Raw genomic sequence first — 17373 nt, forward strand, 5'->3', positions numbered from 1 at the left:
TCCCTCCCCGTGCCCGCTATCCGCCCACCCAGGCTGGCACCCGCAGCCGCCCCAGGCGCGGGCAAGGAGCTGCCAGTGCCACTGGCACAGCGCCCAGCACAGCACCCTGTAGCCCATGGCAGGGTTTGAGCCCTGGGCCTTGGGGCTCCTGCACCCCCTGGCCAAACGAGGGACGCCGGTGGCAGAAGGGTAAAATACTCCAAAGCCTGTGAACCATTCGAGCGCTCCGGTGGCAAGGGCTTTATCAAGAGCTAATAACAAACTAGCGAGCTCATACTAATATTAGCAAGCTAACTAGTGGCTAATAAGCACCGACTCCACTAAGTGCTGGGTGCGATCCCTGCGTTCGGTTTTACCCCTCTGGCCCGGCTACCTTGCCGAGAGAAGCCAATGTCCCCGTCTGACCCCCACTGGGAGCATCCCTGGGATCATCCCTGGGAGCATCCCCACATCCAGCCCCGCTGCCGTCCCATCCCCTCACAGCCAGAGCCTGTCCCAGCTTTTGGGGGGCACGGGGCAGGGGCAGGCACCGGGGGGCTCGGCGGAGGTGGCGTGGATGTGCTGGAAGAGCCCGAGGAGGAGGGAGTGCTCACCGCTGAGCGCGTGCTCCGTCATGCTCAGGCACAGGGACTCCAGCCTGTTGTTGATGTCAGGTTCAGTCACCGGCACCTGGAACTCTGCAGGGAGAAAGGGACAGGAGACCTCGGTCAGGGGACCTGGCAGGGACCCTGCCCGCCTGCCCTGCAGCCCCTGCCTGCTCTGCTGCTGTCCGAGTGGGTGCACATGGGGTAGGAAACCACCCAAAAGATGCCCCGGGAGGGCCGGACCGCATGGCCGGACTCTGGCAGCGCTTCACTTCCCAGTGCAGTCACCTCCGGCAAGAGACGTTTGCAAAAATAGTCGTCGCCCCCCTCTTTCTTATTGAGAAGGGGCAAATCTGGGGAGACTCAAGGGCATTGCAGCAGAAGGTGGAGGGAAATGAGGGATTCAGGCACCCATCAGAGATGCTGGGGGGAGCTGGGGCGAGAGCGGATCCCCCTGCCCTGGGAGGGGCAGCCCCGGGCTCTCCCCCTCCTCAGGCTCTGCAAAAACCCTCAAGATGTGTAAAATGTTCAAGCGGCCCCGGGGAGCAGCAGGGCCGGGAGCTGCCTGTGCAGGCAGCGCGCAGGCAGGGTTAGCGCTCAGACGTGGGATGGCAGCACAGACCGGCAGAGCCACCGGCTGACTTTTCCATGGCCAGCTTGGCCGCTGCTCGGTTGCCCATGGCCCCGCTGCCACATCCCCCGGGGTGAGCCCAAAAAAGGGGGGGGATGAAGTTTGGTGTGCTGCAACATCCCAGCCTGATCCACACAGCACCAAAACAGCCCCCGGTCTGCAAAAAGCTGCAAATACAGCTTTTGCTACCGCTGGACGGCATCTCCTGCCTGCCACCAGCTGACAGGAACATGGGATGAGGTCCAGGAGGGCTGAGGTCCCCCAGCCCCGTGTTATTGCTTATTTTCCTCGCGACTCAGTCTGCATCTTTGGCTCCTTAATCCTCCCACGCCCTCATTCACCGCAGGCTAACACGCAAAGAGAAAACTATTTATTCTCCTTCAGCGCCTGTAGAAATGTGCCCTTGTCCTGGTATTTAATCAATACCCGAGAACAGACGCTGCTTTTGCTGTACAGGACATTTGCTGCCTAAATTATGCAGTTAAAACACCGCAGGTGTGTGATGCGAGGGGAGCTGCCAAGCTGAAACCACGGCAGAAGCTTATGGATGAGGTTTAGTTTACTGGGGGGGTGTCGCTCCCTGTCCTGGGGTATAAATTGTTCTGGTAAGTGTGTTGGTAAGAAAAGGCATGCTTAAAGGCTAATGAAGGGATACACAGAGAACAAGGCAGGACTGTCCTCCTGGGAAGAATGCTCCCGGTTCAGATCCAGGTTCCGCAGGAACCCCCATGAATCGGAGGATGCTCCTATATACGGGAGCATTTTCGCGGTGTTTGGGAAGGAAGCACCGACACAGCATCAGGTCTCTGTGTCCATACGTGAGCAAAGAAGGTGATGGAAGAGCTACCGCCTTCCCCGCCTGACACGAAGCCCCTCAGAAGCAAGCTAGGTAAGGCACCAGCCTATTTATATATAGGGCCAAGATGTTATATATAGGGTCAAAATCCCTCCAGTGATGTCTCTGGTTCAATCAACCCCGTAATCCGACCAGTGTCAAAGATACTAGCGTGGCTGCAAGCGTGCCGGAGCGCGCTGCGCTGGCACGGGCGATGCGCCTGCGGCGAGGCTCACCGGCGCGGCTCCTTTCACGCAACCTCCCCTTCTCTCACCGGGCTGCAGATAAGCGAAAAAGCCAATCTCTGCTTCCTACCTGGCTGCTGAAACATCAGCATGGTCTGCGGGGAGGTGTGGACCGGCAGCGAGCGCGTCCTTTGCACCGAGCTGTGGCTCCGGCTGGGCATGCTGTTGCTGCCCCCAGGGTTGGCAAACCAGAGGTTCTGTGGGAAGCAAACAAAAAAGGGGTGCAGGATGTAAAACGGAGGTGTCTGGACCACATTTTATAACCCCCTTTGGTTCATCTCTCTCCCCTCTGCCTCCCAGTTTGCCCCCCTCCTGCCAGTCCCTTTTCTGCACCCAGCTGCATGGAGAATAAATTGCTCTCGCTTGCTTGGCTTGAACTAAAGAAGGAAAAAAAGGGGATCCAGAGAAGTTAGAGGAGAAAAAGCAAAGGAAGCTTACAGGGAAGGGATGGAAAAACTGGAGACACTGTGAATGCCGACCAACCTGTCTGCCTTGCTTGAGGATGGCGGGGCTGGCGGCGGGGCTGCGCTGGGGAGTGCCCAGCAGCCCACTGGGGCCCAGCAGCCCCAGCCGGGCGGTGGGGAGGTTGCGGGAGGGGATCTGGAACTGGCGGGGATTTCGCCGGCCCAGTCCTGCCCCTGCAGATCCGGCTGTCGGTAAGGAGTTTGACTGGCCAAAGCCTCGGCTGCGGAGAGAGAAAGCATCGAGGGTGAGAAATTGTCCCCTGCAAGGGAACACTGATGCGGGCACGGGGGCAAGCGGCTGGTTTGGTGCGCTCAGACCAACAGCCAAATGTCCCGAGGGTGCCCCTGCGTTGTTGCAAAGCGCCGGACCGATGCTCGCCACCCCATGCCCCATACTGATGCTCGCCACCCCACGCCCATCCCACGGCCACGGGTTCACTGCTCCTGCCCCGAGCCTCCCATCCCGGGAGGACGGTCCTCCATCCTGCACGTGCAACGGGAAGGAGGTTTGGGCATACGACAGCAGCATCCCCTCTTCTTCCCGTCTGCCAGTCACCCTCCCTCCCTTCTGCAGTTCTCAGATTCACATTATTTTGCTTTAAAGTTTATTTTACTCCTGCAAAATGGGCCTATTCTTAACTGCAAGCTAAAATAATGCAGGTAATTCCCCAGGCACTGGAGCTAGCGGTGCCTGATATCTTGGGGTTTTAACTTAAACTCTTCATGCCTTTGGGCTGTACATAAGAGAGCTCTTGTGTGTGGATTCTCTAGTGTCTGACAAAGGTTCAGCTTATGCTGTTGGGTTTTCTTCACTGGGAATGCTCGAAGCGCTGGACCTTCTCCCCTTCCAGGAGGTTCAGTTCTATGAACATGGTCCTCTCTGAGACTTCTCAAGTTCTGGACAACTTGGTTAAAATGACCTAACAAGTCCAAGATTTTCTAGGAGGGAATGAGCGAAAAGCACATTGGTGCAGAGGTGGGACTGACTCTGCACTGCAAACCTTCATCCAGCTCCCTCTGGTCAGAGCAAAACCATCTGGACCCAAGACCATGCAGCCCAAATATCCTGAGACACCCATCTCAGGACACGAAACCATCTTTACTGCTTGGAGGGTCGGGTCAGACATGCTGGCATCTGTCCCCATGTAGGTTTTTGCATTTAAAACCAGAGGAATGACACAAAAATCATCAGGTAATCCTTGGAAACACACGCAGTGCTGGTCTCCTTGCCACGCAATGTTGGCTTGGTGTCTCTACCTGATTAGCTGGGCAGCAGGACTGCAATGCCGTTACTGGGTTTAAGCACAGCCAAGGATAGGAGCGCTCTGCAAACCCACAGCTGCGGTTGCTTTTACGCTCCCCGTTCCCCCCCTGCCCTTCTCCAGCACTTAATCACCCTCGCAGACGTTTCAGCTCATCTTCCTCCCAGCCTTCATCTCTCCTGCTTGTGCGGGTGGCTGCAAACACGCTTCATGTGACATGAGCACGCTGGGATCCCAAAACCGGATAAATTTACGAGGCAGGAGTATGACTGGGTTTCTTTAAACCTCATCCAAAAAACGCTCTTGCCATTAAATCCCCAGAAGAAAAGCAGGAGTGGTCGCCTGCTCCTTCCTTGCCCGCAGCTTCCCAGGAGCAGAAGGAGCAGAAGAAATGCAAAATGCAAACCACCCAAAAGCAGCAAGGAAACCCGAGAGCATCCTGGGCGGCCCCGGGAAAGGGACTGGGACCGTTTTGAGCCAGCAGCCCCACCTCGTGTCTGGGGTCGGCCTGGGTGTGCAGCTAAACCGCTGCGCCGGTGATGGCCCAGACCAAACGGGTCCATCAAAAACCTTTGCTCTTGTCTATTCTGCTTCTGATCCTGCCGCGAGCATTGAAACTGCTTGCTTTTTCCATTCCAAAATATTTCATTTCATTCCACCGGGGAACACTCTGGTTCTGCGCTTGTTCCTTCCAAACTCACATCCCAGCTGTCCCAATGCTCCCGGTTACCTCCAAAACTCTCTTTGAGAAGAAAGAACTTGCACAACATTGCAATAAAATAGACTTAGCAGAACGAAACAAAAGGCTGATGTTGTTGTTAAAACTGATCTAAAAATATCTCTTCTTGCCATAACCCCAACGCTTTCTAGGATCACCCGAAATCCAGCATCACCTTGGAAGTGAGGAAACATGGTGGTTGCAACACAGCCCCACCTGGCTTTCTGACCGCAGCCCCAGGGCTCTGCACCCTCCAAGCCTTTTTTTGCCAGTTGACAGCTTTTTGGTGAAACTCCAGCACTGATGTAATTAGCAAAGGGCGGCAGCAAAGAGCCGGCCGCCCAGTGCCGGGGATACGCTGCACAGCTGGGAAGCGCCGGGTTCGGAGCCAGGGAGATGCGGTGGGAATCGGTGGGGTAGACGCAGACCACACACGCAAGCAAACTTACTGCTGCTTTCCCTTCCCAGCCAACGCCTGGGGTTTTACTGCTGAAGCTTTTCCAATCCTCCTCCCTCCCGAAATGCATCTCTGAATCCGGCAGGATCAGTCCCTCCCTGCTGGGAGACATCGGTCCCTCTTGAGATGCTCCTGCCGGGCCCCCCGGCTGCTGCATCCATCCCTCCCCAAAAGCCGGCGTACCTCCTCTGCTGCCGATAGCCTGACAGCTCCAGGAGGGATTTCCGAGGGAAAGACCGAAAGAGTTTCTGCACCTGCTGTTTCCATGACAGCAGCCGCTTCTTCTGGATCTCTGTAAACGCCTGCCCCCCAAAAAAAGAGAAGAATAAGAAACGTATGAATATTTTTCTGGACTAAGCAAGCAGGGATGCATATGTGGGTGTGCATGTAAAGAAAAGCAGCTGGAGCAGGCGGTGGTGTGAGCTGAGCCCCATCGGCAAGTCCAGAGGGAAACCCTGGTCTCTCTCGAGGATCTACTCATCTCAGGTTGAGAAAATGCTCCAGCAGCATCCCCTGTGCCCCAGAGCGATGGCCCTGAGGCTGCCAACCCCCCTGGGCAGAACAGGGATCCCCAAAGCCTCCCCGCTAACCCCTCCTAGCCCCCAGACCCACTGCTCATGCTGCAGCTCCCCGCTTGCTGCTGGGGTGTGAGCGCAGCTACCCGCGGGGTTTGATGGCTGGTGGTGACACTTGTCACCTGGACGTGGCTCTAGAAAACGCTGCTGGGGTGGGAAAAAGCTGGGATTTGGAAAGCAGAGCTGCTCCGTGGTATCCTGCATCCTATTCCTCCTTCTTGGGGCTGGGCAGAGCTCGGCTCTGTTCCCGGTGCCAACAGCCTCTGCAGGAGGTCACCCAGGGTGAGCCCTGTCACCCACCCGGGCTCCCTGAGAAGGTCACCCACACAGGGGACAGCCCTCCTCCTGAAACGCCCCAGTCCTCCAGGCAGGCGGTGTGGGTTACGGGGACATCCACGTGCCCACCACAGCTAACTTTAGACACCCAACGTCTCTGCGCCGCCGGCGGAGAGGAGCGGACGTCTCTGGAGGACAATTTGGAGGCTAATTAGCGTCTGACTCGATTGTTCCGAACCGCCCTCTGGAGAAGATGTTGTCTCCCGGCGCTGCCAGAGCCGACGCACGGTCCTGGGACACAGGCTGGCACCGGTGGGGTGATGCTGTGTCACCACGTCCCTCCCGGGTGCTCCTGGAAAATGAGCCCCTCTGCAGCTCTGTGCCTTCCTGGCTTTGCTCTCCAGCCCTGGGCATCTGCTCCCACCATCCTCGCTCCTCTCTTCACGCCTCTGCTCCCCCAGCGATGCCCTGCTTGGCCGTCCAGAAAGTCCAGGCACCATTTCCAGGCTCCGACGCTCTCTGAGAGGGGAGCAAGTGGGAGCAGGCATGCTCTCCCCTCCAGCCCCTACAGCTATTCGCCGCTGCCCGCATCTGTGTAAAGCACCGAGAAGAGCGTACCCACGGCTCTAAACCTGTCTTGCAGCAAACCCAAACAGTGGTGCCACCACCCCGTATTTTACAGGGCCAAATGTTGGCTGACACTGCAGGCGCTGCCAGCAAAATGCACTGAAATCCCCCCTGTGATCGACAGAGGTGTCCAGGAGCACGGTTCAAAAAATACGTTGAAGCACTTGCGTTTTGCCCAATATCCAATTATTTCATCCCGATTCAAGATGCCCCGTGCTTGGCCCTGCAGAGATGCGTGGATCAAACCTTTGCACAAGTGTGGCTTGGGCAGGGGCTTCAGCTGCAAGGCAAGGGGCTGCGAGCCGCTTCTCTCCTCTTCCATGTGGCGTGCAGCACATTTTGGGGTTTGCAGCCACCAGCCCTCTCCAGAGAAGATTCTTCTGTGCTTTGACAGCTTATTTTTTTATAAACAAATAACTGAGAAATGTTTAAAGCCTGCAGCTCCTACGAGAGGGTGTGCAATCTTCCCCCGACCCCTGCCATATGGGCAGGCGATGAGAAGCAGCTTGTTCTTCCAGGTGCAGCTGGCACGGGTACGAAACGCTGCTGGACACCGGGGACGCCGGCCATCCCTCCCTGCCACCAGGCAGGAGCGTGTCGGAGCCCTGCGGCACAGCCTTGGCCATCCCAAGCCATCACCTGGCAAAGGCAGATCCGCTGGGAGCAGAAACAGATGCCCCTGTTGCAAAATCCCAAGACCACATGCTGCAAAACGAGAGGCAGCCAAGGGATCGCCGGGTCTGTCTGCACGTTCATCCCGGGATTTTTCCTTTCATCCAGCTGCTGATCAGACTGTCATGAGCCGGATGAATTTCCCAGCTCCAGGTCTTGGCAATTAAGCGAGCGTGGACGGGGGGCAACATTTCCATGCGCCACGTTGGAGCTACCGCCCGCTCCAGCCCTGTTCTGTCAGAATTACTATTAATACCCCCCAAAAATATTTGTGTTAGAAACCAAAAAGTTTACATAAACAGACACTTTGGAAACAGTTTCTAAGTGATGAGAACAACAGTTTTAGATGACCCGTCACGACTCACCTCATGGATTAGACATTTGTCTATGAGCTGTAAATAGGAACTTATATTCTCTTCGTCGGGTCGGGAAACTAAAAGTTGTGTGCATACTGGAAAAACAAAAAAGAGAGAAGAGAAGAGAAATGGGCATGGGGACACCGAGCTGGGGCCCAGGGGGGTCCAACAAACGCCTTGGATGTCCTGTTTCCCCTGTCCCATGGGTGAGTCTTCTCATCAGCGAGAAAATACACCCTTCCCCAATTCCTGCCGTGCCATCCTATATTTAGGGCCGGATTTTGTTCTCTGGTACATTGGTGTAAATCCAGAGTGACACCATTGGAGTCACCAAAATTAGACCTGAGCAAATCAGGGGCACAGGATTATTCCCTATTCCTAGACAAGAGCCGGCGCTGGGAGAGCTCCGGCTCCTACAGCCAAGATCTGCTCCCGCTGCAAAGGGATTCCTACCTTTCCCGATGGATTTTAACCTCTTTCGGAATTAATCCCATAAAAGCAAGTGGAAATGAGTTCACAGAGAAATGAGTCTCTCCTGTCATAACCCCCGGGCAGGGATGTTTTGCGGTCCAGAAGGACACCTTGTCCTGCCAAGGCTCGGGCCATATGTACAGCTTCGTGCGTGACGGAGGCATTTGTCACGGCCTGAATTCATCAGCGGGTTTAAAATGGGGCCAGAAACCCACGTTTGTCTGTGCATGTAGTCAATTAGCTGGTGTGAAATTTTGCATCATCTTTTTATATAGAAAACATCTCATCTCTTTTTTGCAAAAAAGGTCTGAAATAGGGACACGGCTGATATTTCTTCGTGGCATCCCAGCGAGTTCCTTTCTGTTCCTGGTCTCCTGTGTGAGCCTGCGATGAGACTCCCCTGCCCTCTTCCTCAGGGAGATCCCCCTCCAGGCAGCCAGCATCAGCAGCTCAGGTGCCACCGACGGGGCTTAGGACACATCCAAGCTCATCCAAATTTGCTCCAAGAGCCCTGTATATGGCACAGGAGGTCGGTTCCCACCACACATCGCTCCAGTGCACCTCCCAGTGTGATAATCCTGATGCAAGGCCATGCACCCCCCACTAGGCATGGAACGGCACCCGAGTATTTTTGGATGTCCTGCATCTAAATTAGGGCTTAAAAAGGGGCTTGGACCCAGCCGATTTGCACTCAAGAGGGCTCACAACCAGTCCATGCGCCACTGCTCAAAAGCAAAGCAAGTCCGAGGAACGCTGCTGAAAACACCTCTGGACCGACGGGATGCCCCCAGGGCTCTGAATGGGAAGGAAGAGGATGCTATCCACCTCTGACCTGGGGCAGGGAGAGGATGCTATCCACCTCTGACCTGGGGCAGGCAGCCCGTGCCATCGCTACCCCTCCCCAAAATCACTGCCCACCTCCCCACCCACGCTCTTACCTCTTACCACAGCATGACGGGGCCTCAAAAAATCATCACCCCTAGGACCGTGGCCTGCAGGAGCTCGGGGGAAGGCTGCTACCAGCGCCGCCACTGCAGGCACCCTGCCCTGAAGCGGCTCTCCCTAGCGAGGATGACAATAACAAGCTCACCTTTCCCCATCACTCTGGTGAACTGTCCAGGCAAGTCGCCTTCGGGCAAAGGGGCCCCCCCCGACTCGCCCTCACATCCCGGCAAATGGTGCTGCTGCATCCCCCCTGCGGCAGAGTCCTTGCAGTCAGAGCCTTGGCTGTCCGAGCCGATCAGGGAGGAGGGGTGATGCGAGTCCGCGTCCCGGCTGTGCTCCTCCGTGCTTGAGTTTTGGGAAGAGTAGGCTTTGATGGGGGTGAGGATCATTTGGTGCAGTTCCTGCAGCGGGACACGCAAGTTGCCACCTTCCAGGATGTCCTGCGGATTCAAGTGGAGAGAAAAGGGTTTGTCTCTGCAGGGACAACAGGACATCGGCTGTGAACCAGACCCCTACTGTTACCCCCCAGAAAATCCCCAGCAAAGCCGACGGCCTCGCTCCTGCTCCAGTCCATACTCAACAGCCATGTTTCATTCACTGAGTCTTTTGCTTAGACCAGGGGAGCATGGAGCTGCTGCAGGGACTGTGCCTGATTATCCATGGATGCGCTCAGACCTGAATCCCCAGAGATGAATGTGCCCCGTCAACCACTGGGACCCAAAACCAGCAACAATCCAGCTTCAGCGTTTCCAAATTTCCACCAGGAAGATGCAAACCCTGTGAGAGCGACTCATCCTGTGAGATTTCCATGCCCAGACCAGCAGGTATCTTGCTCCTTCCCCAGCAATCCCACAATCGTGACTTTTCTGCCCTATTTAATTTCAATTATATTTTTTAACATGGGTTTGTATCCAGTTTCCAGCACTGCCTTCAAGCTGGGCTCTCTGTAACTGCTCTGCCCCAAAGAGCCTGTGATAGCATCCTTATGTCCTGCAACCACCATTGTAAAATCCAGCACCACGCTGGGATGCAGGAGCCCCTCCTGCAGCAGCGAAGCAGGGATGTCCCCGTCCATACTGGGACGGGCTGGGGGAGCAGATGCAGAGGGGAAAGGGAGGGATTCAAGGGGAGCAGGGTGGCTTGTGGTCGGACACAGAAGGGGAAATCACAAGGCTGCAGGTGAACTTATGCTCCTGCAGCAAAAACATTCAGCTTGGAGAGCCTGGGGGAGGTCTACCTGGGAGGAAGAGGATTTGGGTACACCCCCAGCCTTGCTCTCGGTTATGAGTGCGGATCATCCCTTTCTACGGTCAGATTCTCTTCCCATGCTGAAAAGCTGATGGGAAATAACTGCATTTTGTTTTTAATGTAGCCTGGACCAGAACAGCTCATCGCAGGGTCTGGCTCATGGGACGCCGCTTGGAAAGAGGCAGCTTTTGGGGTGAGTCCTGGCTGCGCCTAGGGAAGGGACACAAAGCGGGCACACAGGCTGCGCGCGAGCCAGCCGAAGCCCTGACGTGGTTGTTCACCCTAATTCCTGCTGCACCCCCAGCTCACTCTTGGACATCTCAGCTCCACTTCTCTCGAAGACCTGGCATCAGTCTGCTGGGCACTATTTCTGGGGGAAAAAATCCTGCTCTGCTAACCGGCAGAGAGGGGTGGAGCAGCTCTTTCCAAGAAAGCAGCAATCTTTAGCAGTGAGACACTGCCTCAAAAAAAAAAATCAAGTCCCACACATGCTCTTGTTTAGCAAAAAGAAATTGGATGGGAAGCCTGGAAAACCAGAGACGTCTCCTCCCAAGTAAAGCAGCTCACGGGCGACTCTGAGCCCCAGCAAAGTGGGACACGGTCACAGCCCCACCGCCCAAACCCACCCCACGAGGGCTCAAATGCAGTCCCTGCCACTTATCCTGTATTTTACAGCGTGCGTGGCTGGTTGTGTCAGCTGAGCCGGGCTTAAGCTCCCGCACCGCGCCAGTCAATCAATACCATATTTCAAAACCCAGGCGGAGAAGCCGGGGAAGAGGCTGTGCAATTGCCTGGAAAACACATTGCCGAAGCAAGCTCAATCCAGTGGGCTGTCTCTTGGATTTAATAGTTATTATTAATATACGGAGGTAAATACGGCTTTATTAGCTCCTGCCATACTCCGAGTACAATCCCATATTATAAATAAATAGTGAAGCAGTGAGCTAACGAAAACACCAATAAATAGCAACACACCGCATAAGTATTTAAAAGCCCCTAGCGGGAGGCTCTGCAAGTTGCTGTTTGAAGCCGGTGCAATTAAATATAATATAATATTGCAATAACAAATAGCAAGAGGTTGGGTGGGCTGCTCCCAGCCAGTCTGTGGTGCTGGTGCTTCTCTGACAGCCATTTCTGCAGAGTTTCAGCTTTTGTTGAAGGGACAAAGAAGTTTTTATTTGTTCTCTTTGGAAATTCAAGTTTCTGTTCAGGCACTGACGTGGGTGTCTGGCTTTTTATCTGGGGACAGATTGCCCATATGATGCTCCAGAAAACCGCAGCAGCCCTTGACCTGACACACACTGGGAAATCCTACCTCTTTGGGGGGATGGAGAGGTAGGGGCAGGGCTCGGGGGTCCCTGTAAGCACTGCTGCGCATGGAGGGGTCTCTAGAGACGGACAGTGGCATCGAGATGGGAGAGTTAACCCGGTGGCCAAGGGATAACCAGGGGTTAAAGGCTTTGCCCAGCTCGTTCTCCAGTGGGAGAGAGGACCGTGGCGGCTGGTGTGGCTAGAGCTGGTCCTGCACCACAGCTCAGCGGATGGGTGACCACCTTCCCACCAGTGTTGCTGGGATGGTGCCCTCCATCCCCTGGAGCTCAGGTGCTTCCGAGCACCCTGGAGCTGGGCAGGGCTTGTACCAGTGCTGCAGGGTATATCCATCCTAGCTGCCTGAGCGCCGGAGACGGATTAGGACCCACTCTGCAAAATACAGTCCCAAATAAAACCTGCATCTGGTGCAGAAGTGTTTGAGACACCATTCAGATGCGGTGAAGCCAGCAACAGATTTCTCTGCAAAAGATCCCAACAACATGCGTAACCAAAGAGTTTTTCACCCCAGAATTAATTCCTGGCTTCTTGAAAAAGACAAAATACAAAAGTGGTTACGGTTACTTACCCTTTCTAAAGATTTGAGCAGGTTTTGTCTTTCTTTTAGCTTTTGGATACTGATGACTATTTTGTGTCTTGCGCCTTTGGTAACATTCTGCAAAAACCAGCACAAAACCTGGCGTTAACATTTCCACAGGACAGCCTGGTCAGCCCAAATCTTTCCTCCCCTAAATGAAAAGGGCTGCTATAAATTAATCAAATTTCTGAGTGCAGGGATTAGTGGGGGACATCATAGAAGATCGCTTAGAGACTTGCTGAAGAGAAGAGGTTTCCAGCTAGTCTGTCCCTCCCTGGTATATCTCAAACAGTGAAAGCAAAGGTGCTGCCCGGCCCTCTTTGCCCCGAGGATAATGCAGAGGTCAATCTGAAAGCGGGGACATTTTCAAAGGTTAACAAGGCAATTGGCCACCAAAGCCTCACTGACTTTAAAGGAGTTGGGTACTGCAGACTGTGCCCCTGAAACTCCTAAACTTAATCCCAACGGGACAAAAACCCAAGTGCAGCTCCCAGTGATGGGACTCTCATGCTGGGACTCCAGTAAGAAATCTGGGACAAAGCCATTTTCAGGTACAACGTGGGTTTTTTCACCCCCCAAGACCCAATTTTCCTTTCTCTGCTTGCTCTCCAACCACCTGTGGGCAAAACGTCTTCCACGTGAAGACGTAAAAAGAGGCGTTGGAGGTGTCTCATCTACCGACTGCACGAGTCCGGACCGTGGCTGCTCCCTTTACAACCGACGTAGGACGTACTTGTGCCTCGAGCTGGCATTCGGTGAGGGCCATCATCTCCTCGTACGTCATCTGCGAGAAGAGGGCGGCATACTTGTGCAGCCGGAGGCTCTTCAGCCAGGCTGGGACATCTGCAGCACAAAGGTAAGGAGATGAAAGCTCCCATTGAGCTCCTGACACCGCTTAACCACGCGCGATATAGCATCAACAGCAACACAAGGAGCTGATCAGGTGCCATCCACCACCCCACCGGTGCTTCGGACACCTTACTGAACTTCACGGACCTTTTGGAGGACGTAGTGCTATGGGTATGGATGGGAGGAGGAACCAGCCCCTGGATGAGGACACAGTGCTGTGGATATCAATGGTAGGAGGAACCAGCCCGCAGATGAGGGCACGTCCTCAGAGGCTGGGTTTCTGCGGCTGAGCTGCCGCGAGTTAGCCACAGGGAGCCGGCGTCGTGCCACTGCATGGGCAAGCTCCTCGCTGCCCTTTTCCAGAGAATGCGGGAACCACTGAAGCTTACAGTGTGCTCGAGATTAGGACGAGCAAATGGCTGTTTTGCAGATGGCAGACACTGATTTATGGTGTGAAGGAAGATGGTATGTGCTGAAAATTTAAACGGCCACTTAAAAGAGAAATAAAGAGATTTTTTTTTTGAGCACGGAAAAATTATGTGCCATCAAAGGTGGTCTCACAACCTGCTTCAGAAGGGTGACCTGGGACCTCAAAACGCACCGACTGAAATGACTTCTTCCTTCCCACTCATTATCTGCAGTGTAGCACCTCTGTGCCTGGCTGGATGGGTACCCAAAAATACTTTTCTCCTCCTGACATCAATGTGGTTTCACAGGGAGGGGGATCCTTCCTCTGCAACATGCAAAACCCCACCAGATCCCATGACAGGGTGTCCTCCACGAAGAAGCCTCCCCCACTCCAGCCTGCTCAGTAGCTACTCGGTGTTTTGCAGGTTTGGGGGGCCCACGGTGACACCCCACAAGGCCGGGGGTGGCCCTGCAGATATCTGTGCTGCAGCACACCACCGTGCCCGCGATGATGCTTTTGCTTTGCATCCTAAAGGCTTCATATGCTGTGCCAAATCGGGACCTGCTTTATTTAGCACCTACAACCCGACAATAGCTCTGCCTTAGCCTACTGAGCTCACGCGCTCTGCTCCCAGCAATACCCTTGTCTGTTAGTCCTTGTCCCCTTCCCCACCAGCGAGGCACCCGGGAGCCCCGTCTCAACCTGCGCCGGGTGCAGTAACAGTGAAAACCCAATGTTTCAGCCCCAAATAGCAGAACCCCCCCCCACCTTGAATGGAGAGAGCAGGTGGAGGCTCGGGAAATGTCTCTTTGGGGGCTAAATACAAATTAACAGCAACATCTCCCCTGTCTTTGATCATTCCCGAGTTGATGTGAGGGGTATGTGTCAAGCAGGTGATGGACCTCACGTCCCACGCAGGTAGGGGCTGACGGCGCAGGAGAGCCCGAGGGGAAGGAGCGATGGCTGGCAGCGAGGCTGCGCCGATGGGGTTCCTCTGCCCAACGTGCCCACCCAGAGGGGAGGAGGAATGGGGGCTTGCAACGTTTTTGGGAGGGATTTCTATCCACTATATGCTTCTGCTGCCAGGCTGGGGCTGCGGTGGGGGGCTGGTGCTCTGCTCACCATCCCTGAGGCCAGCATGAGGACAACTTTCATGGCCAAGTCCAATAACCTTCATTAACATAGCCAACCTCAAAGGTTTTCTAGGTTGATCCGACTGCGAAGTGTGAGGCCAGATTTGCTTCGGAAAGGGATGAGATGACACGAGGAGGACAGTCCCACTGCTGGGACATCCCATGGTAGGGATGGTCTCTGTCCAGAAAGCCCCACACTGCTGACTGCCAGATGCAAGTTAAGGATCGTCACAGACCTCTTCCCGAACCAACGCCTCATCGCTGGAGGGGACAGGGCAGGAAGGACTCTTGGTTTGGTCCCCTAAGGCAATTCCTACATCTGCCAGCAGTCTCCTGCTGCCCGCTGCCATGGCTGACCCCAAACCCCACTCACATCCAAGCAGAGGATGCAAACAGCCCCAAAATGCTGCGTTTTGCTCACGTTCTCCGTCCTCTGACATACATCAGGATTTGCGTTTCAATGAAATTCCTCAAATGCTGCACAGAAGGAGATCAACCCCACACCAAACGTGGGGGCAAAGCAGTTACCGAGTACAGATGGGCTGAACTTCACCATTTTCCAAAAGTACCAACATGTAAAAGTCCTAAAACCTGCTGCCGGAGGCCTCTTAAACCTATCTTCTGTTTAAAAAAATTAAAAGCTATTAGCAGAAAGCCCTCTGTTTCCAGCATGGGACTGGCAGGCTTGAATCTCAACGTCATTTTAACACAAAACCACGCCATTTTAGTGATGACACATTAGAAGTCTACCTGATCCTGTGTCCCCTGGGGACATCTGTCTTTGGCGCACGTCTGTGCCGATGGTAAAGCCAACGGGGATACTTTCAGAAGAGAGACGTAACTTCATATAGACATTAAACCCTGCAGAAAACCTATCTTTAACCTTTGCAGAGGGTCAGAACGCAGAAGCAGCTCTTCTTGCCCTTTGCATCAACCTCCCTGGACCACCTCCTAATTTTGGGGAGCTGAGATGGTTCCAGAGCCCCCTTGCCAGCAGGGACGGCAATCCCGGGAGCGGGGTGGGGAGAAGAAGCCAGCCCAGCACATGGAGGGATGGTGGTGGGGCTTTCCCCCTTCCCACTGGGAAGAGACAACCAGGAGATGCAAGGTCATCTAAGGCAATTTCATGGTCCTTGGAAAGGCAAACTCCCTAACGCTCCCCACGGAGCAGTGAACCGCCCGCCCACAGAGCTATTCGTTAATCACCGATTACCAGCAGCTAATGGCAAACTCATGGCACGGCTGTCAAAAATGCTGTGTCTGATGTGAGCAGCAAAATGAGGACTTCCATGCTGCTCACATACATTGTCCCCTATGTGTATTAAACGCCACATGGAAATTTAGAAGGAAAACAATTTCCCTGCCATATATATATATACACAGGCCAATATATACATAGGATGTCTTCAGAAGTGCCCTTATGGCACACCATGCTAAGCCATGGACGTACTCACAGCAGAAACCCCCAGCTCTACCCGAACCCCCCTCCCGGTGCACCCCGAGCTGTGCCCTGGGAAGGGAAGGACAGACAGATGGACAGGCTCCATAGGGAATGAAGCATCCGTGTCTTCCCCTGGAGAAACCAGGGGCTGGGGAAAGAGCCAAAGGGCACTTTTCCTTCAGCACGAAGATGGATGGAGAGAAATAGGTGACATTACGGGAGATGAACTGCTAAGCCTCATCGGATGGGGGTCTGTCGTGGGTCTGGTTTCCCCACAACCCTCCTGGATGCTGTGGAGGGTGTCAAAGAAGGAGCAAGCTGAGCGGAGATGCGGGTGACACCAAGCCACAAGAGCCTGCAGGCGCTCGGGGAGATGTGGCTGCAATTCAGAGAAGGGACTTGGGAAACCGAGCAACCGGTCTGGATGAAATAAGATGCAACCCAATAAAAATGCACAAAAAGTTGTGCGCTTCTGTAGGAACAAGAAACGGCACGAAGCGAGGGCAGGGAATGGGCAGTACTTTTTTTTGCAGGAAAGCTGTGGGGATACAACGGGTCGTACGCAGTCTGCGGGGGTGTGTGATTTGAGGACGATGAGCTACACAGCCACAAGAACGCTGTCTGTACGGCGAGCAAGTCTCTGCTCGGCTCCCGAGTCCAGTTTTGGGCAACACACCTTCAATAAAATACGGACTTTCTGGAAGAAACCCAGCGGAGAGAAGCAAGAACAACCCCAAGTTTAGAAAACATCATCTGGGAAAAAACTGGATTGGTTCAGTCTGAAGAAAATACAGTGGAGGGGGGAGGACACGACAGTCGTCGACACCAGAGGCTGTAGACATCTGTTTCGCACGTCCCCGGACAGCGGGACAAAAGCAAACCGTCTGACTCAGCAATGGGGGGAATCAGGTTTGGGTGTTTGCAAACCTTCCTCCAAAGAAGAAGGATGCTCGGGAAGGGATGGCCCGAGGAAGGGCAGCCGTCTCCCCTGGCAGGGCTGCGTGCAGCAGCAATGGGCTGTCTTAATATGTGGAGTTTATTTAATTGATTATTGCTCGTGGACAGCCTGGGCAATAGCACCTTTGGGTTTTGCAGATTTGGTCATACGGATCGATTGCATTGCACTGGAGAGTTTCTACCCACGCAGGTCCCAGAGCTGCAGCTGTGGATCACAGGGAGCCAAGCTCCCCGCGGTCTCCTCCCCAGTCGCATCAGCAGCAACCTGGATAAATGTAATATTAAATAGACCCCTCTGCACCACCAGCTCCC

The 17373-nt window shown here is 54.5% G+C and overlaps 1 protein-coding gene across 2 annotated transcripts in view; it reads right to left on the reverse strand.

Moving 5' to 3' along the window:
• Positions 1-17373, reverse strand: part of SAMD4A (sterile alpha motif domain containing 4A) — a 109057-nt gene that overhangs the window by 5177 nt on the left and 86507 nt on the right. For both annotated transcript variants that reach the window (XM_009472693.2, XM_087746843.1), the window contains 8 exons: positions 13006-13115; positions 12264-12350; positions 9264-9558; positions 7712-7797; positions 5380-5498; positions 2779-2980; positions 2366-2492; positions 594-677 (listed from right to left, as the gene is read on the reverse strand). In XM_009472693.2, the coding sequence (XP_009470968.1) occupies positions 594-677; positions 2366-2492; positions 2779-2980; positions 5380-5498; positions 7712-7797; positions 9264-9558; positions 12264-12350; positions 13006-13115 (1110 nt within the window). The remainder of the gene's footprint in view (positions 1-593; positions 678-2365; positions 2493-2778; positions 2981-5379; positions 5499-7711; positions 7798-9263; positions 9559-12263; positions 12351-13005; positions 13116-17373) is intronic.

Source organism: Nipponia nippon, unplaced genomic scaffold (assembly GCF_047370975.1).
Source record: "Nipponia nippon isolate SJK-2023a ecotype South Korea unplaced genomic scaffold, ASM4737097v1 scaffold_11, whole genome shotgun sequence".
In the NCBI taxonomy this organism is placed as follows: Eukaryota; Metazoa; Chordata; class Aves; order Pelecaniformes; family Threskiornithidae; genus Nipponia; species Nipponia nippon.